The sequence below is a fragment of the Arachis duranensis genome, chromosome 7, assembly GCF_000817695.3.
Source record: "Arachis duranensis cultivar V14167 chromosome 7, aradu.V14167.gnm2.J7QH, whole genome shotgun sequence".
Classification (NCBI taxonomy): domain Eukaryota; kingdom Viridiplantae; phylum Streptophyta; class Magnoliopsida; order Fabales; family Fabaceae; genus Arachis; species Arachis duranensis.
In genome coordinates this window covers 71,306,133-71,321,524 of record NC_029778.3, presented here as the reverse complement: position 1 = coordinate 71,321,524, position 15,392 = coordinate 71,306,133, and the positions used below count along the sequence as shown (strand labels likewise).

The 15,392-nt window shown below is 32.6% G+C and overlaps 1 protein-coding gene and 1 long non-coding RNA gene across 3 annotated transcripts; one reads left to right on the top strand and one right to left on the bottom strand.

Moving 5' to 3' along the window:
- Positions 1 to 201: 201 nt before the first annotated feature.
- Positions 202 to 2,805, bottom strand: LOC107459671 (uncharacterized). 2 transcript variants are annotated; one of them, XR_008001544.1, is made up of 4 exons: positions 2,657 to 2,805; positions 2,487 to 2,541; positions 2,252 to 2,409; positions 202 to 312 (listed from the first exon to the last, which is right to left on the bottom strand). It is a non-coding gene; the product is annotated as an uncharacterized LOC107459671 (long non-coding RNA). The 2 variants fall into 2 exon arrangements; XR_001586337.3 differs by having other exon boundaries at positions 202 to 2,409.
- Positions 2,806 to 12,396: 9,591 nt separating this feature from the next.
- LOC107459419 (uncharacterized) lies at positions 12,397 to 14,998 on the top strand. Its single transcript, XM_052251628.1, has 10 exons — positions 12,397 to 12,573; positions 12,669 to 12,785; positions 12,882 to 12,948; positions 13,078 to 13,177; positions 13,296 to 13,369; positions 13,685 to 13,752; positions 13,843 to 14,003; positions 14,099 to 14,213; positions 14,628 to 14,723; positions 14,831 to 14,998. The coding sequence occupies exons 1-10, from the start codon at positions 12,397 to 12,399 to the stop codon at positions 14,996 to 14,998; spliced, it is 1,143 nt and encodes a 380-aa protein (XP_052107588.1).
- Positions 14,999 to 15,392: the final 394 nt, after the last annotated feature.

Sequence of the window (15,392 nt, the reverse complement as noted above, 5' to 3'; positions counted from 1 at the left end):
AAAACAAAAGCGCAAAATAGAAAGCGCAACACTCAGAAAACGGAATTACTTGCGTGCTAAGAAACATAAGGGCTAGAGTTGTGAATAAGCAAAAGAGTAAAAGAGAGCCAAGAATACAATGGAACTACCTCCTGACTCAGCCTGCGAAGCCAATGCTGACTGGAGAATATATATATATATATATATATAAGTATCTGGAGAGAAAGCTAAGTAATTAAGTACAAATATACATAAGCTAATAAACCAAAATATCCTAGGAACTACTCCGCTTTAGAAATTTAGACGCCTAGCGAGGAGCCTCTCGACCTGCATCTGAAAACAACAACACAGTATGGGGTGAGAACCGGAGGTTCTCAGCATGGTAAAGGTGCCACGCGTATAATAATAATAAGGTCCTGGGAATGCCAGAGGCAATTCTAGAACTCCAACATACAGTTATAAAACTTAAACTCTAAGTAGAAGCCATAAAAAGGGGTAGGTAATCTAAGTACCCTATACTTATTTGCTTTAAAATCTAACATCTAACGCCTGACCAGTTCACCCTTCCTCCCTTCTTGCGTCATCCATAATTATTCAGCAGAGACAAGCAGCGAAACAAGTTCACGCACAAGTAAGAAACAAATAGTACAAGTAGCAAGTATATCAGGTAGTAGGATATATATATTCAGTTAGGCAATCCCAAATAATGCATAGAAAACAAAACAAACAAATGTATATGATGTATGCCTGTCCTATGACTGATGAGGCTCATCTGTCGATTATCCAGCCAACCCGACAAGTCCGAAAACCTTAGACTGTCCCCTGTCGCGCATCCCCATAAGTCTATGCATAGATTTCATATTCATTCATCATTCAAACATTTATTCATAAATCACTCAATGGGGGCTATCCATAACCGGAAATTTATATGTGCCCGGTCACCCTTACGACGTAGGGTCAATAAATTATAGAGATTCAACCTGGAACTCGTATCTCACATATCACTCATAAGCCATTTCATATTTATAATCATTATTTAATCATTCATCAAAGCCATGACATTATACTTCATTTAACATTCTCGTCTCCTTCATATAACTCATCATTTTACCTCTTACTTCATTCCCAAGTTACCTCAAATTCCTACCTTCCGTTAATTACTTAGCTTACTAGTAAAATCTAGGGTTAACAAGGCAAAAATAAGGGTTTGGAAGTTAGAAATCATATTTGGAACAGAAAAATAGAGGTGCGAAAAATAGAGTGTGTGCGTATGCACACAGGTGTGCGTGCACACAACTCAGAAGGAAAGTAGAACGTGTGCATGCGCACAAATGCGTGCGTACGCACACATCACTCGGTGTGCATGCGCCTCACCCGTGCTAGCGCCACCAACAGAAGGCCTATCCTGGTGTGTGCGTGTGCACAAGGGCGTGCGTACGCACACTTTATGAAAAACACCAGGTGTGCGTGCGCACAAAGCCGTGCGTACGCACAGATAAATTTTTTGCTTCTGTTGGGTGCGTGCGCATAGCTGTGTGCGTGGACACACGTCAGAAAATCTGGTTCTGCTGCAACATTTTAAAATTCAGTTTTACGCACCGAATTTTCGGCGTCCATAACTTTCTCTACAAAATTCGGTTTTCCGCAAACTTTATATCAATCTCAAGCTTTTAAAACCTTCTTTAATTTGAAACAAACGTCATCCTTATCAAAAAATTGTAGAGAAAATTATGGACTACCAAAGCTCACAAAAATTCACTTTTTACCAAAATATTCCGAATCCCAATTTTTACCAAATTCTCATTCCTTACCCACAAAACCTGCAAATTTTCCACATATCAAGTTCCTTTTCACTAACACCAACCACTAGCACATTAATACACACCATTCCATAAAATTCACACATTAATTCTAACATTCTCCATTCCAACTACAAGCTACAACTTTAAAATTTCATTAATTTACTTCTTCAAATTCATTAATAACAACCCATAAATCATCATTAACCAATCAACAAGTCATAACCACAAAATCTCATTGACATATACCAACAACATCGTCAATTCACCATTATTAATTCCAATAACACATTCTGATTAATTCCATTCATCTCATGACCATTAATTTCTACACAAGCCTAATCATCAATTTACCATCAACATCACAAAACTAACCATTTAATGCATAAAACCCTTTTCAATTTATCCTATGGTTCTCTAGCCTAAGTTTTTACAAAACATTATATGTTAAACGCGCAAAACCTAAACCATACCTTGACCGATCACTTTATTTAATCCAAAGCAGCCTCACAAGCTACAACACAGCCGCTCAAGTTTAGAGTAACCAGAGACAAGCTTAGCTTCAATCACCACGAAGCCTCCAAATGCTCACTTCTCAATTCCAATGCATGTATATAAACTTAATTCACACCTAATACACATATATATTCCAAATTCAGATTTTACCTAATAAAATCAAAATTGGATTAGAATTTAAGTGATTCTTACCACACTCATACGCGTAGCAACTCAAACCCAATAAGCTCCACAAGCTAAATCGAACCTAGAACACCAAATTGGACAAGATTTCATCACAAGGGTTCAATTTCACCTTAAGAAAGGATTCAATTTCACCATAAGAAAGGGGGTGGAGATTCTAAAATAAAAATGGAGCTTACCAATGAAATTGATCCGACAGAAATGTAGAGCTTGATGCGTTGGACATCTGGCCACGAACGATGCGGCGATTGGAGCTCGAACGGAGAAGTTACGGCGATCGGAAATTGAAACAAGGGTTTCGTACCCTTCTCTTCTTCTCTCTGTGTCTACGCTGCTTCTGTTGTATTCTAAGAAAGAAAATGAGCTCTAGCTCATTTATATGCTGCGACGGTTGGGTTCGGTTCAATCGGTTCGATTCTTTTGGTCTAATTTTGGGCCAAATTTTTTGAAATTGGTGTTAAAATTCTCGTTTCGAAGAGTTCTATCATATTTTGATATTAGTTTTGTATTTTTAATTTTTCTAATTAAAATTCAATTTATTAACTAATCATTTACTGATTTTAGTGGGGTTTACAGAAGTAGCAATGCGAGTAGAAATTGAAAGAGGAAATGGATGCACTTGTTTTAGAACTCAAATTTGATACCATACTAAAATCTAATTTAGAAAAATAGAAGAAATTTTTAACCAAACAACAACAAAAAAAATTAAAAGAGATCTTTCATTTTTAAATGGAAAAGAGAGAATGAAAAAGTTAATAGAAGAAAATGCAAGAGAGTTACCAAAGTTAGAAGAACTACCGGAAGAAACAAGGGAAGAGAATGAAAAAAAAAAAAGAGTTGGAGGCTTTTTGTTTTTCATGATAAGTGAGTGAGAGTTGTGTTCTCACGGGTGAGATACAAAGGAAGAGGTAAAGGATCGAACACGGTAAATTCTGAAACCTCAATTGAAAACACTGCGTTTTTATTAAAAATATTTTTATAATTTTTAACTGAGAAAGATAAAAACAAAAATATCATTTTTAATTTTGAACTTTTTTTTTATATTTTCACTTAAAATAATATTAAAATACTTAACCAAATATATTTTTATATTTTATTTTCATTTTCAATCAATGAAAATAGAAACGGCCAAACCAATTAGCTGCTAAATTTCTGTTATTACCCGTTGAATGTGCATCTTGAATCTAAATAGCTGAGTTAATACTGTTTCCATATTTTTACCTTGTTTGCAAATTTTAATGAGGAATTAAGGATCAGTGATCAGTGTGTGTGTCTATTTTTGTGGATCGAACTGTTGCAGTTTGTTTAAGAGGCCATATGATCCTCAACACCAGGAATAGCAACTTGGTAATGGATACACCATGGTCTGAATTATGCTTGCGAGCATCTTAAGGTCTCTTCGAATCCACTAGGTTATTAGAATAATAGATTTCATTTTAGAAATAAATGAGGTAGAATTTGTGTTTGTGGAGTCTAATTGATAGGGAGCTTTATTTTCTTTGGCTGAACTGGAAGTATTCATGTAATGTTTTTTGTCCCAACTTGAGAAAAATAATTACAAAAAGAAATATGTACTCTGCAAAAGGTCGCGTGCAATTTCTTCCAGCAAATCCAACATCATAAATTAGAGATAACTGATAAGATATGCCAAACCAACAAAGTCTAGGAAGAAACAAATATAGTGCAAACAATCAAGGGTAATGCTACGGTGATGAAAGCAATTTTTTTTAGCATGTGAGGAATTGATGTGGTGTCGTTAGATGGGTAATGAATGTGGCCACACGCGTAGATAATTTCTGTAATTCTGTCACACAATCAGAAACTATATGTTGGGTGTAGAAAAGTGATTAGATAGAAAATATCAATATCGTCTTAATGCTTGTGATTATGTTTATTGGGCTTTTCAATTAGCTAGCCAAATTATTTTGTAAGTGTGGACTACATTTTCAATGTGAGTTTATAGAAAGAAAACTTATTTAATTGACATTTCATGACAATACAAAAATTGATTCCTTGAAAAACAAACTTGTATTTATAACATATGAATAATGTATAATGATATAAGTTTTAATATTATAAACAAAGAAACGTAAGATTAATTTGTTGTCGAATAATTTATTATTTATAAAGCAAGGATATATATTTTTTTCAAAGAAAGTCATGATAAGGAATTTAAATAGGTATTTAAAATAAATTTTTAAATGTATTTTATTTTATTTTATTATTTTTTATTTATTATTTACGGTACCAAAAAATATATTTTTAAAGTAAGTCATCATTATAAGGAATTTAAACAGGTATATAAAATTAATTTTAGTGACTAGGTAAAGGAATTTTTACAATGTTTAATTCATAAATCATGGAGAAATAAGTTTTAAAATATGATATTTAATTAATCAAAATTTTTTTACGAATATTTTTATAATTTGATACACTATCAGTGTAAAATAATTTTATACATTCATTTAATTACGTAAGATCATATTAGTAAAAATAACTATATTTTATATTGATTATGTGAATAGTCATCCAAAAAATAAACATAATTATACTATAGTGTAAAATATTTACATTATCAATGTATCAAAATTAAAATTATATTTTCAAAAGGTTCAATATATTTACACGTAAATTCAAAACCCAAAGAAAAAGATATACGAAAAAAAGTGAGATTTAAATTTAAATTTAAATTAGACGAAAATTTGGGGAAGAGAAAAAATTGGGCAATTATTAAAACAATTATTCTTCACATACACGCGTTTTTTCCATACAAGTCTTTACAAGTCATTTATATTCACGCACTTCGTACCGTTACTGCATATTCTTCTTCTTCTTCTTCTTGTTACTGCACGTTCTTCGTTATCGTTGTTATCAACACCACCTCTTCCTCCTCCTCTTTTTCTTCCTTCTTTTTTCATTAGAATTTGATAAACCACTATTTTATGGTTTATATTGTGTTTAATTGAGTGGTTTTTATCAAATTCTTGCCCATTTATTCATATGATTTGCATGATTTTATAATTTCTTCCTAGTTTAGTTCTATAATTGAAAACTTGCTTCCCAAGCCTTTAAATTACCCAAAATTAATTCTCCTTTATCACCATTCAATGTCTTGATATGTGTGTTAAGTGTTTTAAGAGATTACAGGGCAGGAATGACTCAGAGGATCGAAAGGAAGCATGCAAAAGAGGAAGGAATACAAGAAATTGAAGAAATTGCTAAGCTGTCCAGCCTGACCTCTTCGTACTCAAACGGTCATAACTTGAGCTACAGAGGTTCAAATGAGGCGGTTCTAGTTGCATTGGAAAGCTAACGTCCGGGGCTTCGATTTGATATATAATTTCCTATAGTGGCCATACAGCTAGGCGACGCGAACGCGTGCTCTACGTGGACGCGTCACAGTGACAAAAATCAGCGTGGCAGATTTCGCCCTCAGTGATTTCTGGGCTATTTCCGGCTCAGTTTCAAGCCCAGAAAACACAGATTAAAGGCTGCAAAGTAGAGGAATGAAGGGGGATGACTCATACTTCACTTTTTATAATTTAGATGTAGTTTTTAGAGAGAGGTTCTCTCCTCTCTCTTACGTTTTAGGAATTAGGATTTCTCTTAGTTTTAGAATTTAGGATAATTTCTTCTTCATCACAGGTTCAATGTTCCTTTAATTTATTTTTTACTTTTATTTTATTACTTTAATTGATATTTATCTTTTCAATTTATCTTATGAACCTTTCCATGTTAGATTTGAATTTATGTTTAAACGTAGTTTGAGGTATTTCAGACTTATGATTGCTTTCTTTAATTTATGTTATTGATACTTTCGCTTTATCCAAATTATTTTCATTCGAGTATATTTTCTTTCCTTTTGGTTTTGGTTGAGTAATTAGTAACACTTGAGTTATCAAACTCAGCTGTTGATTGAAATTAGAATTCTTTGCTGATTAATTTGTACTCTAATAACTCTAGTCTTTCCATAGGAGTTGACTAGGACTTGAGGATCAAATTAATTTGTCCGCTTGACTTCCCTTTATTTAGTAAGGGCTAACCAAAGTGGGAACAGAGTCCACTTCTCATCACACCTGATAAGGATAACTAGGATAGGACTTCCAATTCTCATACCTTGCCAAGAGCTTTATTAGTTATTATTTTAATGACTTGTTATTTTACATTACTTGTTTCTTCTTTCAAAAATCCAAAAATATATCTTTTTACATGACCAATAATAAAACACACCTCCCTGCAATTCCTTGAGAAGACGACCCGAGATTTAAATACTTCGGTTTATAAATTTTACTAGGTTTGTTACTTGTGACAACCAAAACTTTTGTACGAAAGGATTCTCTGTTGATTTAGAAGCTATACTTACAACGCGATTATATTTGTAAAATTCTTTACCGATAGAAAATCTGATTGTCAGAATTTCTTCTTCTCCTTTCTTTTTCTCTTTTTCCTCCATCATCAGTTATCTTGTTGTTGAAGATAATGAATAATTCACATTCAGATTGTCAATTGAACTAGAACGAAATTGATTATTATTTTGAATCCAATCAAGTGGCTGAGGTGTGGTTCAATTCAGATGAAAAAATGTAGTATTAGAGGAAATATTTTCTGTGTTTGTAGCAAATTTGGATGTAACACGAAGATATTTGGGTGTATTTTAAGAATTTTGGGTGTATTTTTATTTTGATAAGTTCTGCATAATTCAAAACTCTTCCTCTTCCTCTTCATTATCTTTTGCTGCTTCTTCTTTTTTTCATCATCATCACCGTCTTCTTCTTCTTTTTTTTTATTCATCTTTTTTTCCCTTCTCAAGTTTTTTTTTTGTTTTACTCTTTTAACAAGAATAAAAACAAAAAAATCAAATAAAGAAGAAGAAGAAACACATAATGCTGCAAAATTATTTGGAAGAGCATGAACTTACGTTCATTTAACTAAAAGAAAGAAAGAAATAAAAAAAAGAAGAAGAAGAAAAAAATGCAACATTAGAGGAAATATTTTTCTATATTTGCAGCAAATTTGGGTGAAACACGAAGATATTTAGGTGTAACACGAAGATATTTGGGTGTATTTTAAGAATTTTGGGTGTATTTTTATTCTGATAAGTTCTGTATAATTCAAAACTCTTTCTCTTCCTCCTCCTCATCTTCTACTGCTTCTTCTTTCTCATATTCCTATTTCGTTTTCTTATAATTCTTTTTGGGAGAAAAAATCAAACAAAGAAGAAAAAAATACATAATATTGCAAAATCAATAGAAAGAGGAGGAGGAAAAATATGCTGCAATAGTAATAAAAATAAAAAGAACACGATGAGGATGAAACATGAAGAAGAAGAAGAAGGAATGCGAAGAAAAAGAAGGAAAAATACAAAGAAGAAGGAGAAGGAGGAGTAGGAAGAACGTAGAATACAAACATTGAAGAAGAACCGTTTCTCATTTTGCGGTATTCAAAGTTGAGGAAGCGCGTGTTACACGCTATCTAAATTGAGGGTTGTTTTTGTTGGATTTAAATTAATTTGTATAGACTTGTATGCCAAAAAGACTTATATGTATGGAAAATCTCTTAAACCTTCGATTTTATCTGTTATTGTTATTATTATTTTTTATTAGACCAAACCTACTTTTAATTATTTCATGGACCAACAAAATATTTAGGCTAAATCCAAACTCAAAATTCTGACTAAAATAAAATACATTTAAAAATTTATTTTAAATACCTATTTAAATTCTTTATCATGACTTTCTTTGAAAAAAAATATATCGTTGCTTTATAAATAATAAATTATTCAATAACAAATTAATCCTATGCTATTTGTTTGTAATATAAAAACTCTTTGTATCATTACACATTATTCATATGTTACAAATAGTTATCTTTTAAACAATCAGTTTTTGTATTGTCATGACAATATAAGTCGAATAAGTTTTTATCCATAAATTAACATTCAAATTTAGCCCACACATAAAAATAATTTGGCTAGCCCATCAAAAGTTCAATAAACATAATCATAAACATTATGGCAACATTAATCTATTTTACTCAATCACTCTCCGATATCGTACATGTAGCCTCTGACTTATGACAGAAATTGTCTGCGCGTGTGGCCACAGTACTCATACGCATCACCCATGTAACAAAAATACATTAGTTTTTCACATGCCGAAAAAATATGCTTTCATCGCAGTAGCATTACCCAATATTTGTGTTTCAAATTATTAAAAACTAGAAAAAAATTCACACGTTGCGCGGATATATTAAGCAAATATTTTGTAAATATATACAGTACAATAAATATGAATTAATTATGTTCAAATGATAAGTCACCAAACAGAAGTTAAAATATTATTATTTATTTATCATAATAAATTTAGCAATTGGACCTAGAAGTTTTTGTGATGGTTTTTGGACCATATTTTTATGCGAAAATTTTGAAAGATTTGGCTTTAGTTAATTTTTTCTTTGTCTTCACATCAATATAATGCTTTCTAAAATTTGCATATGAATAATTACACAAAAAATTCAAACTTCATCTTTTAAAATCTACAAAAAATATGTATTTTTGACCAATTTTTTTTAAAAAGAATAATGTTAAGAAACTAACTTTTTTCCGTCAACATCAGTTAATATTTTTAAAATTATTTTATTTATTTTAAATTTTAAATCCTAAATTATAAACTAATTTTATACCTTAAATTATAAAAACAAAGAGAATTTTAGAATTAAAAAATTGAGTAATATTGACTAAATAAAAGTTAATTCTCTATCTTTCTCTCTTTAAAAAATATTGGTGAGCATATTGATAAATTATAGGGTAAATCACCATATTAAATTATTTCACATTCAATATTATCCAATTGTCCTATTTTGACTTTTATTTCATAATTTTTCTTATAGAAATTAATTTAACGTAAACTGATTTAGTATGAATTTATAGTAAATCGTCAAGTTTCAGAACACAGTAATACCCACCTCACTTTTCAACGTTAAACTTGGAGGCAATGACGTATCAAGAATATCTGGAAATGGAGTTTTGTTTAGGATATGTGGATTCGCAAGATGTTGTCAAATCCAAATGAGTTTTAACTTGATTAATTATTCTCTAGCAAAGAGGAACCTGTGCTAAGTGTAAAAAATTATAACATTCTTCATATGGTTGAGTATCGTGTGTTAGAGTCATATTACATTAAGTACCATAGAAAAATGTAAAGAGTTTGGAAAAATTGCAATTGGTTGATTCAGATTATCCACTAGCAGAAGAATGGTACTTTGCAGAGGAAATGTACTTAGGTTAGAAGGTATAAGTACAACGGGACATTGCTGATGGCGATTGCACAAGATGGGAACTCTAACATCATCCCAATTGCTTTTGTACTTGTTGAGGGAGAAAATGTAGAATCTTGGTCCTTTTTCATGTCTAGTCTGTGGTAGCACGTGACACCACAACAGGAAATACTTGTGATATCTGATAGACACAATGTGATCAAAGTTACTTTAAAGGCTCCTGATGATGGTTGGCTCCTACCTAGTGTATATCATACCTTTTGTAGTAAACTTTGCTTTAAGTTTCAAATCAAAGATGCCATGAGATTCATAGTTTATGCTGCATATGCAAAGACTGAGATAGAGTGACTATCAGTTTGATATTTTTCAAATTTAGAACTCGGTGATGTGCAATTAAGCCAACAGAATGGAATATAAGAAGTGGACCCAACATCATAATAGTGGAAGGAGATTTGGACACATGACCACAAACATCTCAAAGTGTCTTTACTCGATTTTGAAAGGCACAAAGAAGCTTTGAATCACCTCGTTGGTCAAGAGATGCTGAAATATTTGTGCGCTAGGGAAGAAATGTTAAGTCACAGTTGGGATGGGTCACCAGTTTTGTCAACATCTGATCAAAGCAATAGAGGCAAACAAAAAGGCTTATAGGTGCTTCACTGTGACTTTATATGACAAGTCTAATTATGAGAACACGGTGGTTGAGATGACGACGACAGACAATTTCTCACTTGGGTCATAAGGCAACCATCTAATGTGTACTCGTGCTCTAGACTTGTCCCAAAATAGCTGAACAACATCATGATGTATCTTCTAAACTCTTTGAGCCTTGCTATATAAGGCAATCACCTAATGTGCACTCGTGCGCCATACTTATCCTTGAACAGTTGAGAGTAAAATAACATCATGATGTATACTCGAGCATACACCTTAATAGTATCTTCACTCACATCCGGAAGAGCACCATAAACCTCTCTTGAAATCATATATAAGCAATAGCAAACTTGTCGATGTACTCTACAAGAAGAAGTTCACCAAAAAGCTCTTGGAACTAAACCCATCCTGGTCTCCCACCATGAATGTGTTGTTGAAAATCTGTGAGGCACCAACTAACATATTCACCATCAATCAAAAAGCCAAGTTGGTATGCCACATCTTGCAGTGTAATACTGCACTTACCGAACGATATATGGAAGATATGGGTCTTAGGACGCTACTGCTTAATGAATACACTAATCAGGGACACATTGAGCTTAAACCAATTGTTGTTGACCCTAGCTAGGTGGTACAGTCCAGTAGCCTTCAAATAGAGAATGATGCATTTGTGAAGAAGCATATCCTACTGCATTCTGATGGTCTTAATACAATAAGTAAACTACATCACACTACAATATTTCCACAATCAGTATGCTATACATAACTACTCCAATTACAATTCATTCGCATCATAAAAAATAATTTAACTAATTTAATTCAACCATTAAATTTAAAAACTAATTTAATTGGTGACAAATACTAATTTAGTTATGAATTCTAATTCAAAGTATAAAACATCTCTAACAACTCTAAACTAATATAAGACAAATTCAACCTTATCTATAAGAAATCTGTCCTGACCAATAGCAAGTCATAGCCTTATCTAGCCTTCTCAATAGCTTTGTCTAACATATACCAAAAATCCTACTCTATCTATCCTTACCTATAACTACATCAATACTATCACAATCATTCTAAAATTAATACATTAAGAATGAACTTTTATTCTGATTGAAAATCAATAAGAATTTTAAACACTAACCTATTCATTTATACATCCAGCAATATAAGCAACACTATCAAATTGGTAGAAACGCTGCCTTTCATTCCTCTTTTTCATCTATCATGGACACTTCTTTTAGACACCATATGCTGCATTCTCGTTAGATTCTTTGAAGAAAAATAGAGTGGAGAGGTTGGAATGACAAATCAAATTGACTAAATTAAAATATATAAGCATGTATCATGGTATGTTGGTTTAACTCAAAATCTATCTTTTATTATTATAAAGTTGGGAAGTCCCCAACAGTGGACTACTACCCAGCCCGTCGACACCTATTTTTAACTTCTCTATGACATCTATTTCTAAAATTCTAAAACTAAATTGGGGAAGAAAAAGATTTATCGATTTACGTTATTTCTTTTTAACCTTTAGTTGAAACACTACACCAGGCGCTGGAATTGGGAAAAATGGGGAGACAAGATGTCGACGAGGTGCATTAGCATAATGCGACTTTTCTCTATGGTGTTAGGCTACGGCAATCCCGAGACGAGGTGCATTAGCATAATGTGACTTCTTGATTGAGTGATAAGAGAAATGCTACCTTCTGATTGGCAGATGACGGTGAGCCACTGATCCAGAGATGAAAATCCAAGGTATAATATGATTAAATCTTTTAAATTGGTTTTAACTTTCAAATTTGGCGCTCTTTTCTTGCTTTTTCAGAGAGTGGTGTTTAGGGTTTGGATTCCGAACAGTGTTCTTTGTATCGCCTATTTATTCTATTCAAATTGGATTTGTGAATATATGTCCGATTCAAATTCCATAGCTTTTATAAAAAAACATCTTTTGTGTACTTGATAGAGCTGTGCCTTGCTGTGTTTTGCTATGGTTCTCATGAATCCTGTTGGTGCTTTGAATAAAAAAGTGGATGCTATTGCAGATATCAACCCAATGAAGCTGGCTTGGACTCTGAAAGTCGAGATTATGCGCCTGTACGGGTTTCCTATCAAGTGGAACCCAAGAGAGATTTACAGCATGGAGTTGGTGCTTCAAGATGAAATAGTCAGTTACTAAACCTTAAACTTTTCTAATTAGATTCACTTTGGATTTTTTTTATCCATTATGGTTTATTCTATTTGCTTTTTTTTTTGGCGTAGGGTGATCGTATACACTATTCCATCCCGAAGTCAAATATGGTGGTATTTAGGACCTTGATTCGTGAGCATGAACTTTATGCAATGAAAAATTTTATTGTTCAAGCAATCGGACAATCTGTGCGAACAACTAGCCACAAGTATAAATTGAGCTTTTATACCAAGACCTCTGTTAGTTTACTTCCTAGCGATAGTTTCCTGTTTAATTCTTTTCAGTTTATCTCCTATGAGAAGATTGAGGCAATGGTTGGTGTGAACAAGAACCATTTGCTGGGTAAATCAGGTTACTGATTATTTATTTTGTTCATTCTTTTAACGTTAGTGTATCATGTTGGTTACTTATTTGGTTAAATTTGCATGTATCTTTATGAATCTCTTTGCTTTTTGGGTTGCTTTGTGTACTCTTTTGTAGACTGTATGGGTCATGTTGTAGGAAGAGAGGACGTTACACCATTGGTTACAAAATTAGGAGAGGAGAGTAAATGCATTAAACTACACTTGGAAGATCTAGAGTCCATTTCCTGTTTATTTTCAATTCTTTTTTTGGTTGTGATTTACTATTGATTTATTGTTTGGGTGGGCTTTATTTACATTATTTGTTCATATATTTTATTCCACTTAAAAAATTAGGGAAAACATCATAAAATGCACCCTCGTTGGTGACTTGGTTGACAAAGCCCTTGACTTATTTGATAAAGATGATGGTAAGCCTATTATCTTGGTGGCACAAATCTTTAAGCCTAATTTCTATCTCAATGAGGTCAATGATCAAAATAGCCTTTATGCCTCTTTTCTGTTTTTTAACCCTAAGATCCCCAATGTTCTTGCATTCAAAGAATAGGTGTGTTGAAGATCTGTAGTCTGTCCTCACTTTTCTAGCTCCCTTATTTCATTAATTTCACTATAATGTCTTTGTAAGATTGTTTGTCTATTTTATCTAATGTCCTTTAGGTTAATAAAGAGATGTGATCTAAAGGCTCAGTGTATTAATTATATACAAAGCCATCCCGTAAATTCAGTTAGTGATGAATTGCATGGCGGTTCCTTACAAATCACTACTGTTGAGGAAGTTTTTGACAAAACTAATGTAAGCTTCTCTATTGTTGTTTTTCAACCATGGCGTACTTTGTTCATGTGGGTCTACTACTAGCGTTATTGTGTTTTTTTTTTTGTGCAGGAAACTTCATGTTGGATACTAGCCACTGTGGTTTCTATTGAAGTTGGTGGCAATGATTGGTATTATGATTCATGCAAGAGTTGTCCCAGAAAGGTGAAGGAGAATAAAGGTTATTATCTGTGTGGGCATTGTGGTAAGGTTGGTTTCAATGCTCTTCTGAGGTAGAGACCTTCCAACTTAAAAGGGCTTAATACATTTAAGTTGTTTTGGGGTATTACTCACTTTTTTAATGTATTCCATAATACATTTTTAACAGGTATGGTATTCATGTTATTGCTGATGATGGTACTGTCTGTATTGGCCTAATCATTTGGAACCAAGAGGCCAAACTGGTTGTTGGAAAGTTTGCAAGCAAAGTCAAAGATCTCAATGTAATTTTTAATATTTGTGTAGAAAATGATTTAGTACCTCAGTGTAAGTTGTTTAATATTTGTGTGGAAAATGATTTATGTACTGAATCATTAGAGAGCAATGAATAATGAACTGATTCTTTTTTCCTAATATTTATTGAGGAGAAAATGTGGCATGCTATCCCAAAGTTTTGGATAACATTGTAAACAAGAAATTTCTGTTTAAATTGTCCATTACTAAAAAAATCTCGCCTCAATCGATCAAGTGTATAATGTAGTTGAAATCAGCGATGATGACACACTCATAGCCCTTTACGAGTCCCTATCTTGCTCTATAGATATGGTGGTGCATTTTATCTCTTTTAATTTATGTTGTTCAGTATTTGCTTTGTTATTGTAGTGATCACACTGTTTTTCTCAATAACTACCTCTTAGGGAGTTGACCAAAGTGTTTTCAGTATATTGCCTGCATTCTTTACTAAGGAAGCTGAGTTTGATGTACATTCTACTACAGTTGTATCTTTATCCAAGGTTTGTATATCATATGAAACATGTATAGAGTACCTGCTGTGTGCAAATTTTATCAATCTCTTTCTCTTAAGATCTGTTTTTTTTGAGATGTGTTGCTACGCACGCAGTATTTAGGTTCGGAGAGTATTTTTGAGTGCGGTCTTGAGACTCCTGACAAGGGTGTTCTAGCTGATTCAAATACAGGTGCCACTATTGGTGGGGTGTATAGTTCAGATGTTCAGGGCTCTACAACCAAGCCATCGAAAGGTTGTGCTGGGAAAAAGAAGCTTGAGTAGTTAGTAAACATAGGCTTCGGTTAATGGGAAATCCGAAGAAGGAATTTCTAGCTTAGTTGAAAATGCTCTTTTTTATGTACTTTTTGCTTTAATGTCATCTTTAGTTGTTTTCTGCATGAGAACCTATTTGAAAGTTTATTGTAGAACTCTATATATGTATGTCAATTATAGTTTGATGCATCTTCTGTAAACAAAGTTTATAAATAGATAGTTTATTAGAGAATGGTTAGTCCTTAGGTTGATCACATTTTTTGTAACTTACCTTTGGAAACATATAAATACTTATTCCTTAGATTTTGATTATTTAAGCTGATTTATTTCATTTAAGCTGATATTGGGCGATAACAACTCATAAATAACAAGAATCTGGGTTAATAATGAAGTCGTGTCATTT